This window comes from Hylobates moloch, unplaced genomic scaffold (assembly GCF_009828535.3).
Source record: "Hylobates moloch isolate HMO894 unplaced genomic scaffold, HMol_V3 SCAFFOLD_15, whole genome shotgun sequence".
Classification (NCBI taxonomy): Eukaryota; Metazoa; Chordata; class Mammalia; order Primates; family Hylobatidae; genus Hylobates; species Hylobates moloch.
Genome location: NW_026652290.1, coordinates 44,318,135 through 44,344,222, shown reverse-complemented (window position 1 = coordinate 44,344,222; position 26,088 = coordinate 44,318,135). Strand labels below are relative to the sequence as shown.

General features: G+C 38.7%; 1 protein-coding gene across 1 annotated transcript in view; it reads right to left on the bottom strand.

Annotated features, from left to right (window-relative positions):
- Positions 1-26,088, bottom strand: part of MGAT4A (alpha-1,3-mannosyl-glycoprotein 4-beta-N-acetylglucosaminyltransferase A) — a 113,278-nt gene that overhangs the window by 27,820 nt on the left and 59,370 nt on the right. The window contains exons 5-8 of the mRNA XM_032178739.2: positions 16,186-16,319; positions 4,406-4,452; positions 2,539-2,652; positions 1,611-1,686 (exon numbers count right to left, since the gene is read on the bottom strand). Coding sequence (XP_032034630.1) covers positions 1,611-1,686; positions 2,539-2,652; positions 4,406-4,452; positions 16,186-16,319 — 371 coding nt within the window. The remainder of the gene's footprint in view (positions 1-1,610; positions 1,687-2,538; positions 2,653-4,405; positions 4,453-16,185; positions 16,320-26,088) is intronic.

Below are 26,088 nucleotides of genomic sequence, written 5' to 3'. Positions count from 1 at the left end.
CCTGCATTTCTCTGACATCAAAGCCAGACAAAGACACAAGAAAACTACAGACCAATATCCCTGATGCAAAAATCCTCAACAGAACACTAGCAAATGGAATTAAACTGCACATTAAAAAAATTATATATACCATAACCAAGTGGGATTTATACCTGCAATACAGGGATCATTCAACACACAAAAATCAATCAGTGTAACATATTCTACATTAACAAAATGGAAGAAAAACACACATGATCATCTCAATTGGTATGGAAAAGCATTTGACAAAATTCAAGACACTTTCTTGATTAAAAAAAAAGTGACAAACTAGAAATAGAAAAAAACTTATTTAACAAAATAAAGGTAATATATGAAAAGCCCATCAGTAATATCACACTTGGCAGCAAACAAATGAAAGCTTTCCCTCTAAGATTAGAAGCAGGGCAAGGAATCCCACTTTCACCACTACTAGTCAACATAGTGCTGGAAATCCTAACTAGAGCGATTAAGCAAAAAAAGGTAAAAGGTACCAAACTGGAAAAGAAGAAGTAAAATTATCACTATTTGCAGATGAAATGATCTTACATGTAGAAAAACCTAAAGAATCCACCAAAAACTACAACTAATAAATGATTTCAGCAAAGTTTCAGGATCCAAAATCAACACACAAAAAGTTGTATTTTTATATACTACAATGACCAATCAAAAAAAAAAAATCAAGAAAACAATCCCACTATAGTATCAAAAAAGATAAAATACTTAGGAATAAACCTAAATGTGGAGGTGGGAAATTTTTCTACAAAACATTTCTAAAAGAAATCAAAGAAGATACAAATAAATGGAAAGACATCCTGTGCTCATGTATTGGAAGACTTAATAATATTAAAATGTCCACACTACCTAAAGTGATCTATAGATTCAATACAATCTCTACCAAAATCCCCAAGGCATTTTTTACAGAAATAGAAAAAAATCCTCCTAAAATTTACATGGAGTCTCAAGTGATCCTAAACAGCCAAAACAGTCTTAAAAAAGAGAACACAGTTGGAGGCCTCATGCTTCCTAATTTAAAAACATGCTACATGTCAGGCACAGCAGCTCATGTCTGTAATCCCATGACATATTGTGTTCTTGGTAAAAATTGGACTGTTGTGCTGCTAAAAAAAAAATTGGACTGTTAGAATTAAATGTCAATTTTATTATCTTCAAAATAGTGGTAACAGTATTGTGGCCTACAAAAAAAATTATTTCATTGTAAGACCACTAAAGAAAAATTGTAAGAAAATTCCTCTTTAAAATCTGCCAAATAATGATGACATCTTAGTTCTTCTTGACAGTGGAGAGAGGGAAGAGGGGAGAGAAGATGGGGGAATGGGAGAATAAGAGGAAAAAGATAAGTGAGTTGCAGGTCCCCCGCTAAGTGGAGGGCTGGCTTCCCTACTCAGTGGAGAAACATCAGAGCCCACATGCTCAGTTACCATGGAGACCCCTCTGCTCTGAGAGAGTTATGATTTGTCAGATGTCAGAGGGTTTGCACTTTCAAAACTTCCTGTTTTAATGAAAACATACCCTTGATAACACTTTTTCTTTACAAGTGTGAAAAACATTAAAGGAAAAACCACAATTACCTGAATGTAATATATGCCCTTTTCTTGAGCATACATCATTAGAAAACAGTAATCTAGGTTTTGCTTTGTTCTCCATCTGAAATAAACATTTTCAAAAAGTTAGGAATCAGACTCAAATTTAGTAAAATAAGATTAAATGTATAAACCTCAAGTGTCTATATAACACGTCATCTATGTATATGTACACACACACACACACACACACACACACACACACACTCTCACTTAGGACAAAGAGTCAAAGAAAATTCACTTTCCTCTAATGAAGACTTTATCAAAATGTATTCCCAAGAACACTAATCCTCAAGCTGTCCTGAGGAAAAAAATGAGTCTAATATCAAGTAAGTATGTATACATGTTCCCCTTCTAGAAACATATTAATTCATAAGAGGCACGAAAATATCCAGCAGTAGACATTTATTGGAAAAAAAATTCTTAATATATATTTTTCCAAACTTCCTTGAACACAGACCCTTTTTTCAGTAATATCTTAATGTTTCATCAAACGAGTGCTTCAAAAATTACACTTTTAGGGTCCCTGCTCTGGTGCCTAGGACTGTTTGCAAGCAGATCAAAGTTCGTAAACATGTATTGAATGCTTTAAAAAATTTGTATTTAAATTTACAGTATTAAACCCTGTCAGTGAATTCCTGGTAGCCTACAGAAACACTCTGATGAAAGTTAAATAAGAGAAGTGGCTCTAAAAGCTAGTTTAAGAAAACGCAGTAAAATAAAAGCTGATATTAAGTTTTTACATATTCTAAGAAAACTCTACATTATTTCCAAGCTGTCCTGGACTTAATGAGACTTACCTAGAAGATTTTACCAAATTCAACTCTAAAATGTTTTCAGCTTCGATAAATAAAAACTACATGTATTAAATATTTACACTCACAAGTGTGGAGGATTTTAAACAGCACATGCTCACCTTACTCGTTCTTTGGAGTCTCCAAATGTCTCCTTTAGGTTTGTCAAGTCAGGATAATAGCTTTCAGGGGGTGATATGACTTCCACCAAGCCAGAACTGATTTCTTTAGAAAATCTATTATGAGAAAGGTTAGCTGAGTTACTTAAGTTCTGTGGGATTTTATTTATCTTAAAGCTCAATACACTGTGTTTAACATAAAACACATCAGTAATCATTTGTAGCAAGGTATAATGTTATGGCCGCAAGGTGTTAAAAGGAGCAGCTCATCACTGATTTCATTTACAGAAAATACAGTTTTTTCCAATAGCAAAAGTTTTTTTTAAAGTAATGCTTTAAAAAGTATAAAATACTGCTCTTATTAAAGTAGCATAGAAATCCTAAGCCAACTGCAGGCATTAATGTTCCTAAAATGTATCTGAATTAAAAAAAAAATCAAGGTCTCACAGAAAATAGAAAATTGAAGAAAAACAAATAAGTATATATGTGTCTTTAAATACATATATTTTTGCAAAAACCAAAGCTCTTACATCTTCAAGAAGCTTCGCTTGTGGGTTACAGACTACATGTCATTCTCAACCAGCGTTTCTCAACTGGGAGTGATTCTGTCCCTCTGGAGGACATTTAGCAATGTCTGAAGACGTTCTGGTTGCCACAACTGTGATCAGTACTACTGACGCCTAGTGGGCAGACATTAGGGATCCTGCCCCACATTCTACAATGCATATGGCAGCCCCCACAACAAAAAATTATCTGGCCCAAAATGTCCATTGGGCTGAGGTTAAGAACCCTTTCTAAAGTTTTTTAATTAGTCTGTACTGACTGAATTGTAATTTCTTTTGCATTTGTATTCTCCTTTGATTCATTTTTGCAAATCTCCACAAAATGCTAGTGCAACTGCCTGCCTTTGCACCAATGTTCTTAGTGTTTAACTGTACTTTTTGCCTGAACTTGGTTTTCTACACACTGAGGAAGATGTAAACAGAATCCTTGCATAAGCCCACAGACGTGTCCCTGAGGTCAGTGGGAAAGGGGACCAATCATTATTGCCCTGTTCCTTTACTTAAGAAGTCTATGCCAAATTGTGTTTCTATAAGGACTTCCAACAAACTCAGCACTTCAGAAAAATCACATAAATAACAATTTAATCCTGAACTATAATGTTTTTAAATATTCAGTTTTAACATTTTGATAGACAAGGAGCCACATTATTTTAAACGTAGGGTTAGCAAATGATTGTTGCTTCTTTTTTGTCTTTTCTTTTTAAGTAGAAGCTATGTCTTTTAGGGACAAAAAACAGATACAATTTAATGAAGAAATTCATAGCAAGACTAATTTTATTACACTATTGAAACTATTAAGGCAATATTATAAAAAATAATATCTGAAACTTACTAAGCTTTCCTTCTGTTACCTACCATGTGCCTTGCTCACAGTAAACTGCTACTCAGTCTTTGCAGAATAGAACGTATTAAGACATAGTTTAAAATTGAGGTCTGAAATTACTATGTTAAATATCTACCCTGAGAGCAGAAAGATTTCGCCTGGTAAACACAGTGTGAAAGATTTAATCTCATATGACTCTCTCTGTATTCACTGTCTTCAAGATTAAAGACTGTTATTTAATAGTGTTACATACATAGGACATTCAAGTCTTTTCTATAATGAAATACACCAGTGTATCCCATCACATAACTGGATATATATGCACCTACTTTATGACGATATAAAATACCAATCAGAGGTGATCTAATAAACAATGAACTCCACAGAGAAATCAACTATCAAGGAAGGCATGTTCTTTTAGCAAGAAACCCAAGAGATAACAGTAACCAAAATATTTTTATGTTTATAATTAAGAAGAACTTACTCTTTCTCCAGGTTGGCTACAACACCATGTACATAATCAATATCTGTCTGGGAAAGAAAAAAAATGTATCTATATTCAAGTTTTTATATTTTTATAACTATTAATATTGAACTCAAAATGAAATGAATGATAAAAACATTCATTAAAACAATACATTAAATTTTTAGACAATTTATTAAATTTGCATTTCTGTATTGTTCTATTGTACTACTGAATGTCATTGAGCACTTGCTAATAAGCAGATATTGAAGTTATTATTTTTAATTGTCTGTGTTGCATTCACTAGGAAAACTGAACACAAAAACTACTTCTACTTCTATCAAAACATCCAAACTATAGTGAATAGCATTAGTGACAGATGCTGCACGATATGAAGAAAGATTTTTCTACTTGGAATCATAAAACCTAGGTTCAAGGTTTGCCTCTGTAGCTACTGAACTGTATACTCTAAAGTAAGTCATTTCTCTGAGTTTCAATTTCCTATTCTATGAAAAAAAGGAAATACCTTAGAGATTATGAGATTAAATGATAAAACTATGTAATAAAAAACTGCTATTACACCATATTAATATTATTACACTGACACTGAGAACTGAATCAAGAGCACTTCAATCAGTTAGAAATAAACATTTATCAGATCTGCGTATTTTTAAATTATGAACAAGTCAAAATTCTAATACTTCTTATTAATTTTACTTTATTTTCGTTATTGATTTAGTGAATCACATATTCACATTTCACAAACATTTACTGAATGCCTACTCTAGGCCAGGCTGGAACCACTGCAGTGAACAAGTCTAAGCATGGCAGGCATGTTTTAAACAGACATTTTCAACCAAGTTCAGACCTAACCCAGCCTGGAGGGTAGAAGCATCAGAAGAGGCTGCCTGGAAGAGGTGACGTTCAACAGTAAGAATTGACTTGTTCCAGGGCTCTGGCTCCCAGGGGTCTAACAGAGATAAACACCACTAGCTTTTCTCCTCTAAGAGGTAAACTGAGTCTGTCTCTGATGCTATGTCAAAGACCACGGAATTGGGCCAAAGTGAAACCAATTTCTAGGATAGCTGTAAGGACTGATTAACAGGGTGGAGCACAGGTGATGGGCAAATGTAAATAATTACGAGCATTATTTCTCCAGTGTGTGTGTCCAGACATCATCCTCCTCCTAACTCCAGATCCTTGCCCCTTCAAGGACCCCAGGAAGCCCAAGGGACAACCAGGCCAGGGACATGGCAGGGTGGGTTGCAGGGCCATGGCCACATTTTTGAGCCAGCCAGAGCCCTACTGATATGGTTTGGCTGTGTCCCCACCCAAGTCCCATCTTGAATTGTAGCTCCCATCATTCCCATGTGTTCAGGGAGGGACCCTGTGGCAATAACTGAATCATGGGGGCGGTTTCCCCCATACTGTTCTTGTGATAGTGAATAAGGCTTACAAGATCTGATGTTTTATAAGGGGTTTCCCCTTTCACTTGATTCTTATTTTCTCTCTTGTCTGTTGCCATGTAAGACATGCCTTTCGCCTTCTGCCATGATTGTGAGGCCCTCCCAGCCATGTGGAACTGTGAGTCCATTTTTCTTTATAAATTACCCAGTCTTGGGTTTGTCTTTATCAGCAGCATGAAAATGGACTAATACACCTACCTACCTATCAATTTTAAATACGGCGATAACACCAAAAATTATTTTAATTTCTGTAATTGAAAGTAATTCTAATTTTTGTTGTTAAGTCTAACAACTCATGTAAGATAGTTTCATGAGATCAAATCCTTCAAAGTCTTAACAAACTATGGAGACACAATTGGAATATAGCTCAAAACTCTCTGTACTTCCTCTATAGAAGCCCAAACATTAGTGATTTCTTTTTAAATAAATTATCATTCACAAATTTGACCAATGAGTATTTAACCACTCATCAATCTACAATTTTGGAGAATATGAACAAGTATGGTTTTTATGAACTTTACTGTGTTTAACAACCTGAAATTCAATTTGATAAGCATTTAATGACGGACAGTGATTTGTCCACCTAAGGAAACAGGAATACAAAGGTGAATAAGACCAGTTCCAGGTCCCTGGCTGTCCAAAACGGGAACCAAGAAGAATAACCTTACGTGAACACAGATTTGTTATGTAATGTGTAATCAAATTTATAAAACAAAGTAATCCACGTGTACTACTACACAAAATCCTATGTTGCCTTCTAGTTCACGTATCTAGTAAAAGATTCACTTAAACAACTGTAATTTGTGTCACTTTACACAAATTACAAACTTAACAAAAGCAGTCCTAGGAGAGAAGAAAAACAAATACCAATCCTTCTCAAAACTATTTCAAAAATGTGGAAGAGGACGGAGTGCTTCCAAACTCTTCTTAATGAGGCCAATGCCGCTCCGACACCAAAGCCATACAAGGCCATTACAAGAAAAGAAAATTACAGGCCAATATTTGTGATGAACATACATGCAAAAATCCTCAGCAAAATACTAGCATTCAACTACATATTAAAAGGATCATTCACCATGATCAAGTGGGACTTATCCCTAGGATCCAAGAATGGTCCAACATACGCAAATCAATGAATGTGATAACTCACATTACAAAATAAAGGACAGAAACCATACAATCATCTCATTAGATGCAGAAAATGCACTGGACAAAATTCAACATGCTTTCATGATGAAAAAGTTCTCACCAACTCAGGTACAGAAGGAATGCACCTCAACACAAGAAAGCCATATATATGAGAGACCAACAGCTAATGTTACACTGTGTGGTGAAAAATTAAAGCTTTTCCTTGAATATCTGGAAAAAGACAGGGAAGCACACTCTCACAACTTCTATTCAACATAATACTAGAAGTCCCTGACACAGTAATTAGCCAAGAGAAAGAAATAAAAGGTATCTAAATAGAAAAGGAAGAAGTGAAATTGTCACTGTTTGCTGATGACATGATCTTATCATACAGAAAACTCTAATGATTCCACTAAAAAACTGTTAGAAAAAACTGTTAGAAGTAATAAATACAGTAAAGTTGTGGATACAAAATCAATATACAAACATCGGTAGCATTTCTATATACTAACAATGAACTATCTGAAAAAGAAATCAAGAGAATGATCCCATTTACAATAGCTACCAAAAAAAACTTATGAAAAAATTTAACCAAGGAAGTGAAAGAACTAGACACCAAAAATTATAAAATGTTGATGAAATAATTTGAAGAATACACAAATAAACAGATATCTTTGTTCACGGATTGGAAGAATGAATATCATTTAAATGTCCTTATTACCCAAAGTGATCTACAGATTCAATGTAATCCCTATCAAAAAATTTAATGACATTTTTCTCAGAAATGGGAAAAAAATCCTAAAATTCATATATAACCCCCCCCCCCCCCACACACACACACACACACCAAATAGCCACAGTAATCATGAGGAAAAACAATAAAGCTGGAGGCAACACACTTTATTATTTCAAACTATACTATGAAGCTATAATAATGTAAACAGTACGGTATTGATTTTTAAAAAGCAGACACACTGGCCAATGGAACAGAATATAGAGCCTAGAAATGAACTCAATGTATGCATGGTCAATTGATTTTCAGCAAAGGTGCCAAGAACACTCAATGAAAAAAGTTTCTTTAATAAATGGTGCTGAGAAAACTGGATATCCACATACAGATGAATGAAAGTGGACCTTCGCCTCACACCAAATATACAAATCAACTCAAAATGGATTGAAAACAAAAGAAGACTCTAAAACTACCAGAAGAAAATGTAAGAGAAAAACTACACGACATTGGCCTGGGCAATGGTGTTTTGGATATGACCCCAAAAGCTCAGGCAACAAGAACAAAAATAGACAAATAGGATCACATCTAACTAAAACTCTTCTACATGGCAAAGGAAATAATTAACAGCATGCCTGACAACCTATGGGTTAGGAGAAAATATCTGCATGCTGCACATCTGATAAACAGTTAATATCCAAAATATATAAGGAACTCAAACAGCTCAAGAGTAAGAAAAAACACTGAAAAAATAGGCAAGGGACCTGAACAGACATTTCCCAAAAGATGACATACAAATGGCCAACAGATATATGAAAAATGTTCAACACTGCTAATCATTAGGGAAATGCAAATTAAAACCACAATCAGGTATCATCACATCTGTCAGGACGGCTAACTGTCAAAAAGACAAAAGATAACAAGTATTAGGAAGAATGTGGAGAAAAGAAACGGATGGATATATACACTGTGTCCATACTGGATACATACATGGATCCACTGTATCCATATTATCAAGCTCTGAGTATAGGTTGGCAAATAAAGAAGATCTCTGCTTGTAGAACTTAAAACTGGCGAGAGAAGCAGTTCATAAGCAAACAAAAATATGTACACATATGTATGCATATATATAACTGAATATTGTGTTATAAAAATTGAATGCAATAATAGAGGAAAAACAGAGATGACCTACTTAAACATTACATTCAGAGAAAATCTCTCTGAAGATTTGACATTTAAGCCTAAATTTGATACATATTTCTATTCAAATGCACAAAACTAAAACTAAACAGAAAACATTAAAAGGGCTATTTTAAGTTCATTAATTGGAACTTTGTCCTTAATAGTATGTTGATGCTATAGCAATGGTTCTCATTTTTTATTAGAACCCATTTAGTTAAAAACATGTTCATAATTTACCCATCCCTGATCACCCCCATGAACAGTCTCCCAGTCCAAGCCTCACCTCGATTATGGCAACAGCTTTCTAAGTAGTCTCCTTTCTTTTGCCCTTACCAAAGCAGACAGCAGGATCCTTTTTAAAAAGGCAAGTCATATTATTCTTGCCAAAAATGCATAGCCAAAATATAATCATGAGAAAATATCAGATAAATCCAAACTGAGACATTTTACAAAATAACTGACCAGTGCCCGTGCTCATCAAAAGTGCCACGTTCATGAAAGACACAAACATGGACAGGAGGAAGCTAAAGCATGAGAACCGCTAACTGCAACGTGGTGTTCCGTAGTGCATGCTGGAACAGAAAGGCGAACCCAGGTGGAAAAACAGGAAACTCAAATAAAGTCTATAGTTTGGCTGAGTATTATATCAGTATTAATTTCCTGGTTTTGATAACTATAATATGGCTACATAAGTTGTTAACGTCAGAGCAAGCTGAGTGAATGAGATACCCTCTATAATTTTTGCAACTTTCTGTAAATCTAAAATTATTTCAGAACAAAAAGTCTTTTAAAATACTTTTTTCAAAAAAGGGTTAGTTAAGTGTCTTCTCTATTAAAAACTCTCAAATGACTTTCCATCTAAATTGGGGTCAGGTTTGGCAAAACAGATCCACTGCCTGTTATCCTCAAGTAAAACATTATTGAAACACAACCCCATTCGTTCGTGTATTGTTTATGGCTGTTTTCAGGCTAAAATGGCAGAGCTGAACAGTTCCAACAGAGACTGTATGACTCCCAAAGCCTAAAATATTTATTATTGGTCCTTTAAAAAAAGTTTGCCAGCCCTGGTGACTTAGAGTAAAAGCCAAGTTCTAGCAATGGCCTGTAGCATTCTATGTGATCCCGCCCACTCCACCCTTCTCTGACTGCCTCCTGCTACTGAGTCTCCCACCTTCTCTATTCAAGCCATACAGGCCTCTCCTTGCTGCTTGGCAAATTTGCCAAGCAATGCTCTTACCACAGGGCCTTTGCACATACAGTTCCTCTGCCTGGATTGTCCAACTCTTACATCCCTCAGGCTTTTGCCCAAATGTCCTGCCCACCCTCCCTGGGCAACCCAAAGCCTCTTTTCTTATTTACTGATTTATCCTCTACAGCACTCATTATCACCTAACATCCACCTAACATATTACATATTTTGGGGTTTTCTTTCTTGTCCTTCTCGATAAGTTTCAGTGGGCAGAGGCTTGTAAAAATATTTATTGAATTAAAAGCAAATTATTTGCTTGTAAATATTTATTGACTTACAAGCAAACTTTATGGAATATTATTCATACACACACACATACAATTTATTTCTTATAGTAGTTTGTATGTTTTTTTTTTTTTTTTTAAGAAACATAGTCTTGCTCAAGTGATCCTCCCACCTCAGCCTCTCAAATAGTTGGGACCACAGGTGTGTACCACCATGCCTGGCTACATTTTTACTTTTTGTGCAGATGGGGTCTTGCTATGTTGCCCAGACTGATCCCAAGCTCCTGGGCTTAAGCAATCCTTCCACTTAAGCTTCCCAAAGTACTGGGATTATAGGCATGAGCCACCATGCCCAGCCAGTTTGTATGATTTACAACCAATGCATAAACATTTTTAAATCTAGCTGCTGAAAAATTACAGGCCAAAATACTACTGATACACCAATACAATAATCTAGCATTTAAAATCAAGAATAGAAGCTAGACAGATTAAAAAACTAGACAGATAATTAGCAAGTATATAGAAGACCTGAACAACACTATCAACCAACTTGGTCTAATATGTATCTATAGTAAGACACTTCTAGATACTCAGGAGGCTAAGGCAGGAAGACTGCTTGAGCCCAGGAGTTCAAGACCAGCCACTGCCACATAGCGAGACAAAAATTTAAAAAAACAAAAACAAAAAAAATTAGTCATGGCCAGGAATGGTGGCTCATGCCTGTAATTTCAGTGCTTTGGGAGGTCAAGGTGGGAGAACTGCTTGAACCCAGGAGCTCAAGATTATAGTGAGCTATGATCACAACACCGTACTCTAGCCTGGGTGACAGAGCAAGATTCCATCTCTAAAAAAATAAATAGATTAGATGGACAGACAGATTAGACAGATGAATGATAGATTAGATAGATGATTGTCAAAGGAAAGGAAAGGAAGGAAAAGGGAAAGGGAGGGAAAGGGAGGGAAGGGAGGCGGGGCACTTTACTGGATAACAACAGAATCCATTGTTTTTAAGAACATATGAAACACTGTCCAGGACAGACCATACACTAGGTCATAAACAAGTATTGCTAAATTGTAAAGGACTGAAATCCTGCAAAGTATGTATTCTCTGACTATGAAGTAGTTAAATTATAAATCAACAAAAGAAGAAAATTTTGGAAATCCTCAAATGGGTAAAAAATTTTAAGCACTTTTCTAAATAACTCATGGGTCAAAGGAGAGATTACAAGACGATCAGAAAGTATTTTGATCTGAATGAAAATGAAAACATGACATACCAAAATTTATGGAATGCAGCTAAAGTGGTGCTTAGAGGGAAAGTTATAGCTTTAAACTGACTATATTAGAAAAGAAGAAAGCCTTCCGAGCAATAATCTACCCAATCACCTTAAAAATCTAGGAAAAAAAGAGTAAGCCAAACTGAAAGCAGCAGAATAAAGCTAATAAGGTTAGAGTGAAAACTAATAAAATAGAACACAGAAAAATGATAGAGAAACTCACAGGGAGTTTTTTTTTACTTTACTTGCCAGCTAGCTAACTAGAGCTAAGAAACCTAAAAGGTCCCAGAAGAGGAGTAAACGGGGAAGGGAAAGCAAAGAAAATAGGGGCTGGGGAATGGGTGGGGGGATGAAAACAGGAGACTATTTTAACCAACTTTGTAGAACTATCGGACACCTTAGCCGTGTACATATATAACTAATAATTTTTTTTCAAAAAGCAGAAAAATAACGCTAATGGCATAAAATATTAATATTCTAGTGTACTGCTAGACTTCAATTTTGGGCCAACATTTATTATCTAATGGATTTTTATAGATTTTTTTTTTGGGATAAGGTCTCTGTCACCCAAGCTGGATGCAGTAGCTTGATCACAGCTCACTGAAGCCTTGAACTCCTGAACTGAAGTGATCCTCCTACCTCAACCTCCTGAGTGGCTGGGACTACAGGTTTGTACCACAATGCCTGGATAATTAAAAAAAATTTTTTTAGAGATAGAGTCTTGCTCTGTTGCCCAGGCTGGTCTATAACTCCTGGCCTCAAGTGATCCTCCGGCCTCAGCCTCCCACGTCATTGGGATTACAGGCAGGAGCCACCATGTCTGGCCTTTAAAGAGTTTTAATCCCTTCCAGTACCTTCCTCATTTTGGCACTTCAATGGACACTTGTTCATTAAGTAAAAGAATACTTAGAATGAAATGTACACTTTTGCCTTTTTTAAAAAATATGATTAACAGGCAACTGAAAGAGTTTGTACTGTTTCTATGGCTGTTGTACTCTTCAGGTGCTTTGGGATAGAAAAAGAGTTCAAAAACATTCAGGTAAGTAAACCTTGGCTGAAGGCACACTAAGCTGTCTAACTAGAACAGACTCAGCTACTTATACAGAGTTTAGGTGGGAACACAGCACTGACAGTACTTCCCACTTTCCCTCCTGAAAATCATATACAATTAGCAATGAGAACCTGATGCAAAAACCGCAAACTTTATTTTAAGGTATTAATTGCCCAAATTCTTAAACTCCAAAGGGATCCAGTTTAGTCCTAATAACCAGAGGTAACATGACGAGCTGCACAGGCTAGCAGTATTTGCAGGAAGCGGCCCAACTGCATGGCAGAAGGAAAGGCAGAGTCATCTGGAACACTATTGTGTCCCCTCATCCTCCTGTAAACCAGCAGCCTAGGGAAAACTTCATCTCCAGTGATGATCCTTAAAGACGAACCAGCACAGCAACTATCCAAAATAATAAGACAAAAGGGGGAAATTCAGCAGAACAAAAACTATATGTATGTATGTGTATATAAACATGTATAAACACGCACACACACAAACACACACACCAGCTGACAAATTATGACCGAACATTTCACCATTAATTTAAAATAAAAAACCAAAAAGCTCCCAATTAAAGCAGTTACCACCAGGCAGCAAAATGCATATTAATTCTTATATCTAAAAAATAAATAACGAAAATAAATCAAGTTAGCATTTGGGTGAACATGTTTGAAAAGTAAAAAATGGAACTAAAATGGAAGAAAAAATTAATAATGTTAAAAGCAGACATCAATGGATCAGAAAACAAACAAAAAAGGAAATAATAAATAAACCCAAGAAGGTTTTTAGAATATCATAAATGAAAACAGATCCGTTAACTAGCCAGTCACAGATACGCACGTGTGCACAAAGCAATCGGTGGGGGAAGAACCGCAAAAAGAACAGGAGCCTGCATTTCTCACCTCTGCCTAAAGCAAAGTTTAAAACTTGGATAAAATGGATAATTTTCCAGGAAAATATGTTATCAAAATCAGAAAGAACTCTAAATAGCTGTTTATGCTCTAATATGAAACATTAACCTTATACCATCTGTACAGAATTAGGGCCATTACACGTCTCTGAATTGGTACAGCTATCAATAGTCATCACAGTAAACTAAGTGTCTAAAGCACATCACTGGAAGGAACACTGTTCAGTGTATATAATACACATGGAGATTTTAAAAACCATGTGATGTATTATCTATCAAAACATCAAAACACAGAAGAAATAATATTTCTTAGCATAAATGAAATATACAACAAAAAATAAAAACAAAAACCAAAAATGCCACAGCAATTTAATAAATACTCTCTGGTTATTCAACTTCTGTATTCCTGCTGTGCAAATTCTTTTTTTATTTTTTATTTTTTTGAGACAGAGTCTCACTCTGTCACCCAGGCTGGAGTGCAGTGGCACAATCTCAGCTCACTGCAACCTCTGCCTCCTGGGTTCAAGCGATTCTCCAGCCTCAGCCTCCCAAGTAGCTGGGACTACAGGCACGTGCCACCATGCCCAGTTAATTTTTGTATTTTCAGGAGAGACAGGGTTTCACCAAGTTGGCCAGGATGGTCCCGATCTCTTGACCTCGTGATCTGTCCGCCTCAGCCTCCCAAAGTGCTAGGATTACAGGTGTGAGCCACTGCACCCGGCCTCTACTGTGCAAACTTCTGACCCTGGGCCAGCTAATTAGCCCTGTTAAACCAGCTTACATCAAAGAATTTAAAGAAGGCATAGTAAAGGCCTCGGGTACTCTTCCTGTGAAGCACAAACTAGAATGTGTACTATGGTAAAATAAGAACACTGAATTAAAAAAAAAAAACCAACATTGTTTTCATATTGTATACTAAACACTCCATGAACCTGGAAATTCTAGAAACTCCATTTTTCAAAGTTGAACAGTTGGTGCTCTCCCAACTTGATGAATCTGTTATTTCCTTATAGAATCTAAATTCAAATCCTATAGTTTTTAGGTAAGGTATTTGGAATGCTGCTGGGCAAACTGCTGAAACAATGTGAATAAACAGGATAATATAAAAAACATCCTAGGCTGGGTGTGGTGGTGCACATCTGTAATCCCAGAACTTTGGGAGGCTGGAGTAGGAGGATCACTTGAGCTCAGGAGATAGCCTGGGCAACATAGTGAAACCCCATCTCAACACACACACACACACACCCAAAATACAAAAAATAAGCTGGGCATGGTGGTGCACACCTGTAGTCCCAGCTACTTGGGAGGCTGACACAGGAGGATTGCTTGAGCCTGGGAGGTCGAGGTTGCAGTAAGCCAAAACTGCACCACTGCACTCCAGTCTGGGTGACAGAGTGAGACACTGTCACAAAATATATACAAATATATTCATTCACTATAAAGTCCTCTTCATGGTTACCACCAACATCATTTGGTTGTTTTGGTTTAGGCAATATTCTGCCTGAAACCCACCTCAAAAACTCCTTTTGTCTCTTTCTAACCACTTCATTTAGCCATCACCTCTGCATACATATGATTTCCTGTTCTGTTTTGCAACAATTACAAAGAATTCAGATGTTTTTGAACAAGAGACAACCTGTATCAGTTAGGAAACAGCCTAAATGTCTACCAATCAGACATTAAATAAATTGTGCTAAAACCATATAATGAAATATTTTATAGCCATAAAGAATGATGTTGTGATATTTATTCTTGTTAGCATGGAAAAATGTCCATTACATTAAAATATGTATAGAATGATCCCATTCATATATAGCTGTACAAGCCACAGGGAAAAAACCCTCAACATATATTTTGAAATAGTTATATTTACGTAGAGGAGTAACAGGTAATTTTTCATTATATATTTATGTAATTGTTTTGAACAGTATGCATTTGTTTACTTCTCTAATAAGGAAATCATCAAGACCATTTTCGTTTAAAAAGACATGGGGAACTCTAAAAAGTTAGGAATTAGTGGGCCAGAACTAGACTATGTCCTAAATCCTTTCCCATTCTGAAATTCTATACAATAATTAAGAAAATATTTACTCTAGGGTCTTATTCTTCATGATTTAAAAAGAACTTGCTCAAGATTTATTCTTTCTCTAAACCTTTTGAGGAGACTAAAATACAAGAAGTGTGGTATTTCTCATTCACATGATTTCTTAGGAGTACAGAGAAGGGATGGAGAGAATAAAAGAATGATAAAACCCCAGCTGAGGCTAAACCTTTTTCAGGTTTCAGGACTCCCAAAGATCATCAATGCAAATCTCCAAATTTAAGTCTTAGAGCTAGAAATGGGCACACGTTCTTAAAGATCTATGTGTATATCATCCTATTGACAACAAATATTACTATTCTTGGTTTGTAATTGCAGGAGAGAAGTGAGTTCGATTTACATTAAACTATCAGATAGAATATATTACCTAAGCTTTACTCACCATATTTTTTAAAAAGTGCTTTTAAAATCATATTAAAATATTCAATTAGTTTTAAATCTTATAGGCTATATTTGGTAAAAACATAACAACAATTAAATAATTACCTCTCCTATGAAGACTACTATAACACAGTCCAACTTCTCTTCAGGATACAGGTTATCAATAAGGGAATGAAGAGTTTCTATGAGGTAAGATTTAACTTCTCTCTTCACTGTGGGAATGCCCATGACTATTGAAACTGAAAAAAAATATATAGTAAATATATTTAAAAAATTGCACAAGGACAATACAGAAAAACACTTCTATTTCAAAAGTATTATACCCTCTCAAATTGATAGGAATAACTGATGGATCAAAATATATTAAGTTTCAGGAAGAAAAATAAAGAATACAAGGGCATACCTGTAATACTGTAATTCATTTTCACATGGCTTAACCATAAGAAAAAAAGAACTGATAAAAATAAAAGACATTATACTTCACACTAAAAATGAATGGCTGCAAAGTATTAACAGCAAACTGTATTATACAACTAAAACTTAAAAACACTAAACATATCTTAAAAATTAATGTCTTATCTATCAACTTCAAGCATATGACATGCCGAGAAGAGCACAACATCAGTTCTGTGGTTGTTCTTGCCAAGAATGCATAACCTCAACTTAACCGTAAAGAAACATCAGAGAAGTCCAAACTGGGGCAATGCTCCACAAAATAACAGTACTCTTTAAAGGGTCAAGGTCATGAAAGACAGAGTAATGAACTGTCCTCGATTGGAAAAGACTAAGGAACCATGACAATTAAGTGAACTATGGGATCTTGATTTGGATCCTGGAAGAGAAAAATAACAACAATGCAACACATGACAAAATCCGAATAAGAGCTAAGGTTAGTTAAGAGTGTAGCATCAACGTTAACTTCCTGGTTTTTGATCGCTATACTATGGTCACGTAGGGACACTGGGTAAGGGCATATGAAAACTTTGTGACCGGGCACAGTGGCTCATGCCTGTAATCCCAGCACTTCGGGAGGCACAGGTGGTAGACTGCTTGAGCTCAGGAGTTTCAGACCAGCCTGGCCAACATGGCGAAACCTAGTCTCTCCTAAAAATACAAAAATTATCTGGGCATGGTGGCACGTACCTATAATCCCAACTACTTGGGAGGCGGAGGCACAAGAATTGCCTGGGAGGCAGAGGCTGCAGTGAGCCAAGATTGTGCCCCTGCACTCCAGCCTGGATGACAAAGCAAGATTCCATCAAAAAAGAAAGAAAAGAAAGAGAAAGAGAGAAGGAAAGAAAGAAAACTTTGTGTACTATTTGTGCAACACTTTTGAAGTCTAAAATTATAGTCAATGTTCCTATAATGCTTGTTTTCAATGCAAATTTGTTTCTACATGCTTAACATATTAGGGAAAAATTGGGGCATAACTTGTGAATTTCACATTAGCTTATGTGCAATTTGTCCTCTGAGACAAACACCAGGTGAACAACAGAAAATTGTACCCAGCTGAATTGAGTTCAGCAAATTGAACCAAACCATGTAGAAATACTGCGTACAAAATGCATGCACCTCAAAATACCTACCAGCTGTCTCAGTTCACCACAACTATCAACCACACCCATCCACATCGGGTGTTGCAACCTTCCATCAGATTGCAAATAACCTACCTCACAGCCCTTCACAATAACTTACAAGCTGCAACTCTTCAGCAACCCACTTTAACAAGCAAATCTCAGGGCTTTTTCAAGATAGAATGCCACATTTATGTGTTTCTTAATCATTTAACTTGTAAAAAACTGTGCCACCATTATTATTAGGTTCTTATCCTTTTTTATGTGTAACTGACAAAGTTTTTGAGTGTTGTGATCCTAAACCCCTTGCTCTCATTTTTTTGCACCATTTTTATACCACAGTGATTTTTAAGAACACTTATATTGCATTATAGAGGTATTTCAAAGTAAATTTTTAAAAATTATGCCTTAAAGTCTTAGTATGCTGAGTATGTATCAATAGAGAAGTATTTTCAATATGTTAAAAACAACTTAGTCTTAATCATGCAACAATTTTTTGGAGATAATAAAAAATACTCATAATTCACAGGATTCTAATGCCAGTGGCTGGGTGCGGTGGCTCACACCTGTAATCTCAGCACTTCGGGAGGCCGAGGTGGGTGGATCACGAGGTCAGGAGATCAAGACCGTCCTGGCTAACGCAGTGAAACCCTGTCTCTACTAAAAATACAAAAAATTAGCCAGGCGTAGTAGCGGGCGCCTGTAGTCCCAGCTACTCGGGAGGCTGAGGCAGGAGAACTGCTTGAATCCAGGAGGCGGAGGTTGCAGTGAGCCAAAAACCACCCCCCCCCCCCCCGCCGGGGCAACAAAAGAAGCCCCCAACAAAAAAAAAAAAAAAAAAAAAAAAAAGAATTCTAATGCCAGAAGGGAGAGTAAAGACCATGGATCTACCACCATGATTCTCGAGGTAAGAATACAAGAATACTAAGATGCGAAAGGTTTAAGGGACTGCCCCAAGGTCTCATCCCACATCCCTCTCTTCCATTTTAGGTAAGAAGAGTTCTCAAGCACTCAAAAAGATATTTGCTCTATGAGACTCTGTCCCCCGCCTCCCCCTCCAAAAAAAGATATTTGCTCTATTTGTTTTGCACATATTTACTGCAAGGCACTATTCTAGGTGTTAAGCATACAATGGTAAATAACATAGATAAGGTCCCTGCCCTCATGGAACGCACATTCTAGAGAGGGGAGAAAGATTTAAAATATATGTATCTTACAGGCTGCCATGTATAGGTTGGTACTGTCAGAGTGATGAATGGGGAGGGGGGTACCCCTATAGGTCGTGTGGTCATGGAAGGCCTCTCTGATATCAGCTGAGCTGGTAACCATGAGAAAGGGCTGGTGAAGAATACTGCAGAAGAGGAAGCAACAAAGCCCTAAAGACAGAATGATTTTGACGTGGTCAAGAAATACCAAGAGCAGGCTGGATCGAAAGCCGAATAAGCCCAGATTGAGAAAATCAGTCAGGGGTCACGTTGCATATAACAAAGTTTGTTTTAATGCTGAGTGCAAGAGAAAGCCATTGTAAGGTTGTAAGCAGGGGAGTGACATTATCTAATTTGTAATTTTAAGAGATTATCAAATTTCACGAAAAGTAAAAGCACTTCGGAAGATCGGTTAGGAAGTTAATGTACTAACTAAAGGAAAAGATGGTGGTTTGAATGAGGCTGTAGGGTGTTTGAAGAGGTGGAGATGAGTCGATGATGGAGACCCTTGCTAATGGGGCTTTAGCTGGCAGACAAGAGAAGGAGAGGAATCAAGGATGACTTGAGTAAGGGGACGGGGCAACTTTCACTCAGAACAACACACTTGAGGAGAGGGCCTCCAATCCAGATTTCTGTTCTGACCACGTTACTCTGAGATGCCAAAAGACAGGATGAATTATAATGGAAGCAAAATTCCACAGAATAATCTACCTCAGAATTTAAAGCCGGGTGTGGTGGCTGATGTCTTTAATCCCAGCACTTCAGGAGGCTGAGGTGGGAGGATCACTTGAGCCCAGGAGTTCGAGACCAGCCTGAGCAACTTAGGAAGACCCTGTATCTACAAAAAATAAAACACTTAGCTGGGCATGGTGGCGCATGCCTGTAGTCCTGGCTACTTGGGAGGCTGAGGTGGGAGGATCACTTGAGCCTGGGAGGTGGAGGCTGCAGTGAGCTGTGATCACACCACTGTACTCCAGCCTGGGCAACAGAGCGAGACCCTGCCTCAAAAAAAAAAAAAAAAAAAAAAAAAGAAATTACCATCGTAACAACTAGGATGAGGAGCATTCCTAGAAAATGCTAACTCATATGGAATACAAAGACTTCACTATGATGAAAGCAAAGCCCATGGTGATCCACAGTGTGCAAACAAAAATGGCATAAAGTCACAGTGCAAATTCTCTATCCCTACCATACTCTTGGGGTTTTTTGGTTTGTTTTGCTTTGCTGAAGTTTAGATGGCACGTGATATGGTTTGGGTGTGTCCCCACCCAAATCTTATCTTGAATTCCTATGTGTTGTGGGAGGGACCCGGTGGGAGTTAATTGAATCATGGGGGCAAATCTTTCCCATGCTGTTCTCGTAATAGTGAAGAAGTCTTACAAGATCTGATGGTTTCAAAAACAGGAGTTCCCCTACACAAGCTTGCTCTCTCTTTGCCTGCTGCCATCCACATAAGATGTGACTTGTTCCTCCTTGCCTTCTGCCATGATTGTGAGGCCTCCCTAGCCACATGGAACTGTAAGTCCAATTAAACCTCTTTCTTTTGTAAATTGCCCAGTCTCAGGTATGTCTTTATCAGTAGCATGAAAATAGACCAATACAGTAAATTGGTACCAGTAGAGTGGGGCGCTGCTGAAAACATACCTGAAAACGTGGAAGTGAATTTGGAACTGGGTAAGAGGCAGAGGCTGGAACAGTTTGGAGGGCTCAGAAGGCAGGAAAATATAGGAAACTTTGGAGTTCCCTAGAGACTTGTTGAATGGCTTTGACCAAAATGCTGATAATGATATGGCCAATGAAATCTAGGCTGAGGTGGTCTCAGATGGAGATGAGGAACTTGTTAAGAACTGGAGTAAAGGTGATTCTTGTTGTGTTTTAGCAAAGAGACTGGCAGCATTTTGCCCCGGCCCTAGAGATTTATGGAACTTTGAACTTGAGAGAGATGATTTATGGTATCTGGCAGAAGAAATTTCTAAGCAGCAAAGCATTCAAGAGGTGACTTGGGTGCTGTTCAAGGCATTCAGTCTTTTTGTTCTTTTTGCCCGGCCGCCCATCGTCTGGGAAGTGAGGAGCGCCTCTGCCCGGCTGCCCAGTCTGGGAAGTGAGGAGCGCCTCTGCCCGGCCGCCCCATCTGGGAAGTGAGGAGCGCCTCTGCCCGGCCACCCCGTCTGGGAAGTGAGGAGCGCCTCTGCCCGGGTGCCCATCGTCTGGGATGTGAGGAGCGCCTCTGCCCATCCGCCCCATCTGGGAAGTGAGGAGCGCCTCTGCCTGGCCGCCCCATCTGGGAAGTGAGGAGCGTTCCTGCCCGGCCACCCCGTCTGGGAAGAAGTGAGAAGCGCCTCTGCCTGGCCACCCCATCTGGGATATGGGGAGCGCCTCTGCCCAGCCGCCCCGTCTGGGAGGTCTACCACGGAGGCCAGATGCAATGTGGGGGCTGGACGTGGTGGCTCACGCCCGTAGTCCCAGCACTCTGGGAGGCTGAGGCGGGTTGATCACTTGAGGCTAGGAGTTCAAGACCAGCCTGGCCAACATGGCGAAACATATGAAAAATACAACAGACAGACCAACAAACCAACCCAGCGACAACAAAACAGGTCTATCCTGGAGTCATACTCTAATTTTTTCTATTTTCCTCCCTTTCTGATCCTTTATCCCACTTGCTTTTTCTTCCTCTTCCTGCTCCTTCTTCTCTGTCAAATAGAGGATTGAGTTATTATCATTGATCCATAGAAAGTCCCTCTCTCATTTATTTTCTTTAATTCCCACCCCCCATTTCTATTCCCCGTCTTCCCATGTGCAACCTTCCTAATGTTTGATATGCATCTTTTTGTTTGTATGTATTTTTAGAAAATGTTTATTGTTTTGTGTGCAAAAAAAAAAAAATTTATAAAAAAAGAAAAAAAAAGAAATTTCTAAGCAGCAAAGCATTCAAGATGTGACTTGGGTGCTGTTAAAGGCATTCAGTTTTTTTGTTTTTGTTTTTTTTGTTGTTGTTGTTTTGAGACAGAGTTTCACTCTTGTGGCCCAGGCTGGAGTGCAATGGCACGATTTCGGCTCACTGCAACCTCCACCTCCCAGGTTCAAACGATTCTCCTGCCTCAGCCTCCCGAGTAGCTGGGATTACAGGTGCCCACCGCCATGGCCAGATAAGTTTTGTATTTTTAGTAGAGACAGGGTTTCACCACGTTGGTCAGGCTGGTCTCGAACTCCTGACCTCGTGATCCACCCGCCTCGGCCTCCCAAAGTGCTGGGATTACAGGCGTGAGCCACAGTGCCTGGCCAGCATTCAGTTTTAAAAGGGAAAGAGCATGAAAGTTTGGAAAATTTGCAGCCTGACAATGTGATAGAAAAGAAAATCCCATTTTCTGAGGTGAAATTCAAGCCAGCTGCAGAAATTTGCATATTAAGTAATGAGGAGCTGAATGGTTAAGCTCAATGGGGAAAATGTCTCCAGGGCATGTCAGAGACCTTTGTGGCAACCCCTCCCATCACAGGCCCAGAGATTTAGGAGGGAAAAATGGTTTCCTGGGCTGGGCCCAGGGTCCCTCTGCTGTGTGCAGTCTAGGGACTTGGTGACCTGTGTCCCAGCCACTCCAGCCTCGACTAAAAGGGGCCAAGGTACAGCTCAGGCTGTGGCTTAAGAGGGTGCAAGCCCCAAGCCTTGGCAGCTTCCACGGGTGTTGAGCCTGCAGGTGCACAGAAGTCAATAACGGGGAACCTCCACCTAGATTTTAGAGGATGAATGGATATGCCTGGATGCTCAGGCAGAAGTTTGCTGCAGGGGCAGTGCTCTTACGGAGAACCTCTGCTAGGGCAGTGCAGAAGGGACATGTGGGGCAGAGCCCCCCCGACAGAGTCCCTATTGGGGCACCACCTGCTGGAGCTGTGAGAAGAGGCCCACCGTCCTCCAAACCCCAGAATGGTAGATCCACCCATGGCTTTCACCACATGCCTGGAAAAGCCACAGACACTCAACACCAGCCCATGAAAGCAGCTGGGAGGGAGGCTGTACCCCACAGAGCCACAGAGGCAGAGCTGCCCAAGACCAAGGGAACCCACCTCTTGCATCAGTGTGACCTGGATGTGAGACGTGGAGTCAAAGGAAATCATTTTGGAGTTTTAAGATTTGACTGCCCTGATGGATTCTGGACTTGCATGGGGCCTGTAGCCCCTTTGTTTTGGCCAATTTCTCCCATTTGGAATGGCTGTATTTACCCAATGCCTGTACCCCCATTGTAACTAGGAAGTAACTAGCTTGCTTTTGATTTTACAGGCTCATAGGTGGAAGGGACTTGCCTCGTCTCAGATGAGACGTTGGACTGTGGACTTTTGAGTTAATGCTGAAATGAGTTAAGACTTCGGAGGACTGTTGGGAAGGCATGATTGGTTTTGAAATGTGAGGACGTGAGATTTGGGAGGGGCCGGGGCAGAATGATATGGTTTGGCTGTGTCCCCACCCACATCTCATCTTGAATTGCTATGTGTTGCGAGAGGGACCCGGTGGGAGGTAATTGAATCATGGGGGCAAGTCTTTCCTGTGCTGTTCTCATGACAGTGAATAAGCCTCACAAGATCTGATGGTTTTAAAAAGAGGAGTTCCCTTGCACAAGCTTGCTCTCTCTTTGCTTGCTGCCATCCATTTAAGATGTGACTTGCTCCTCCTTGCCTTCTGCCGAGATTGTGAGGCCTCCCCAGCCACGTGGAACTGTTAAGTCCAATTAAACCTCTTTCTTTTGTAAATTGCCCAGTCTCGGTGTGTGTCTTTATCAGCAGCGTGAAAATGGACTAATACAGCATGTTTAGAGAATAAACCATTTTATCCCTAATATACTATTTTAGAGTTCAATTTTAAATTATTCAGCTTAAACCAGGGTATTCGAAGACTTCAAAAGCACTAAAAATGAAACTTCTAATTTCAGCCAAACCTACAAAATTAAGAGTAACCATGCTCATGGTAATTTGCAAAATTACCACCAAAAAAGGGTAGTTTCCTTGGCCTTCTGAGCCCATGGTGGGGGCTGCACTTCTTAGTCCCCTTATGGTTGGGGACTGTGGGGCAAAGGGGATATAATTATTAATAGCCCATGAGTCATCAGCATGTGTAATCTCTGGGCTGAGCACTGATAACTACAGTGTGAAATCCTCGAGATTGTTCTCTTTGGCAGAGCAGCCAGAAACACTCAAGATGGCAACTGCTCTGTCAGCCTGGATCCCTGCATGACTGGTCAACCTTGGTGGACACGTACTATGAGCAAAAAAATAAATAAACATTTGTTATCTCAATCACTGAGACTCTGGGGTTGTTAGTTACCACAACATAACCCAGCCTGTCCTATCTGATACAATGTTCTTCTACCATCCAGAAAATGTAAGTATTCTACTGAGTTAGAGTTCAGAAGAAATATGTCAGCAAAGTGAAGAATATGGTCATATCATCCTTTTAGGGAGGAGCAAGATGGACCAAGGAAACCAAACAGAAATAGAGCCAATGGGTTGGGCTAGGTACTGGGATCACTAATTTTGTTTTAATTCTGAGTGCAAGAGTTCCACTGATTAACCACCTAGTACTTCCAATTCAAGCAGTAATTCTGCACATATATCTATTATGTACTAGATAGTCTGAAATACAGTCATGAGATAGGTAAGGTCCCTACCTCATGGTATTTATAATTTGACAGAGCTATCAACTGTGATTATTTCATTTTCTTCCACTTTCCTGGGAAGTTTTCAAATTCTAGTTTGTATTTCCTTTAAAGTAAAAAAAGAATTAGGAAAAATCTTGGCATACTCAATCTTCAGTAACTCAATCTACCTTCAGTTATAACTAAATTATGTCCCTTTAAAAATGTTCATTGCTAGCCAAATATTTTTAGCCTATCATGTTTCCTTATGGTTTGACTTCAGTCATTTATTCTTCATTGCTTTCCTTATATCTCATGACAATTTTTTTTTCTTCTACTGCCTAGTTGCCCTTTCTCTGTCTCTGTCTTCCTTGCATTCATCTTCCTCTTTCCCTGGAAATTAACTGCTGGAAAACCTTCAAGTCTCAGTCCTAGGCCCTAGGTGATCTCATCCATTTGTGTCTTCAACCACTTACTCCCAAACAATGACTCATAAAATTAAATCTAACTCAGATCTCTCCTTCGAGTCCCAGATCTAAATATCCAACTGCCTACTCCAACATCTCCACTGTGATATCTCAAAATCACCTCCAAATTATCATATCCAAATTTAATTTATAAACTTCTCTTGCAAACCAATGATGCAAAACAGTGTCTATTGTCCCCTATCTCACTGAATGGCCCACCATGCATCCAGTCACTCAATCCAGAAACCCTGGGTTCATCGTGACCACTCCTCTACCTCAGTCCACAAATCCAGAATATGACTATGTCCTCCCTGATACATTCTCATATGTACCAAACAACTCTAGGTCCATCTTCTTCTTCCCATCTCTATAACTACCACTGCTACCTCGTCCAAGTGGACCCTCTCTCCAGTGGATCACTGAAACAGCCTATCTGGTTTTTCATATCTATTCTTCTTCCCACATCCTCAATCATTCTTCCCATTGCAGCAAATGTGATCTCTGTAAAATTTAAATCTTATCAAGTCATTCTTAATAAGTCCTGTTGAAAACCGTTCAATGGCTTCCTACCGCTCTTAGGATAGAAACCAAAGTCCCATAAATGGTCTAGGAGGCCCTACATGGTCTGGCCTCAACTTACATCTCTAGCCTCATCTTGTTCCACACACCTCCTCACTCTACACTTAAACTACAGTGACCTTCTTTCATTTTCTAGAACATTCCACACTCCCTTCCACCACAGGACTTTTGTGGTGCTCTTTCCATCTTCTGGAATATTCTTTTTTTCCCATGGTGATGGAGAGAATAATGGTCGCCCAAAGATGTCCATGCCATAATTCCTGGAGCCTGTGAATATGTTACCTTACATGGCAAAAGGGACTTTGCAGATGTGATTAAAGTTCTTGAGACGGGGTGATTATTCTGGATTACCTAGTGGGCCCAATATAATCACAAGGGTCTTTATGAAAGGAAGGAGGGAGGGTCAGAGCGAAAGAAAGAGATGGAATAACAGAATCAAGAGGGTCATGGTCATAGAGATTTGAAGATACTGTATTTTGAAGATGAACGAAGAGGCCACAAAGTAATGTGGAAAAGGCAAAAAAAAAAAAAAAAAGGGATCTTCCCCTAGAGATTCCAGAAG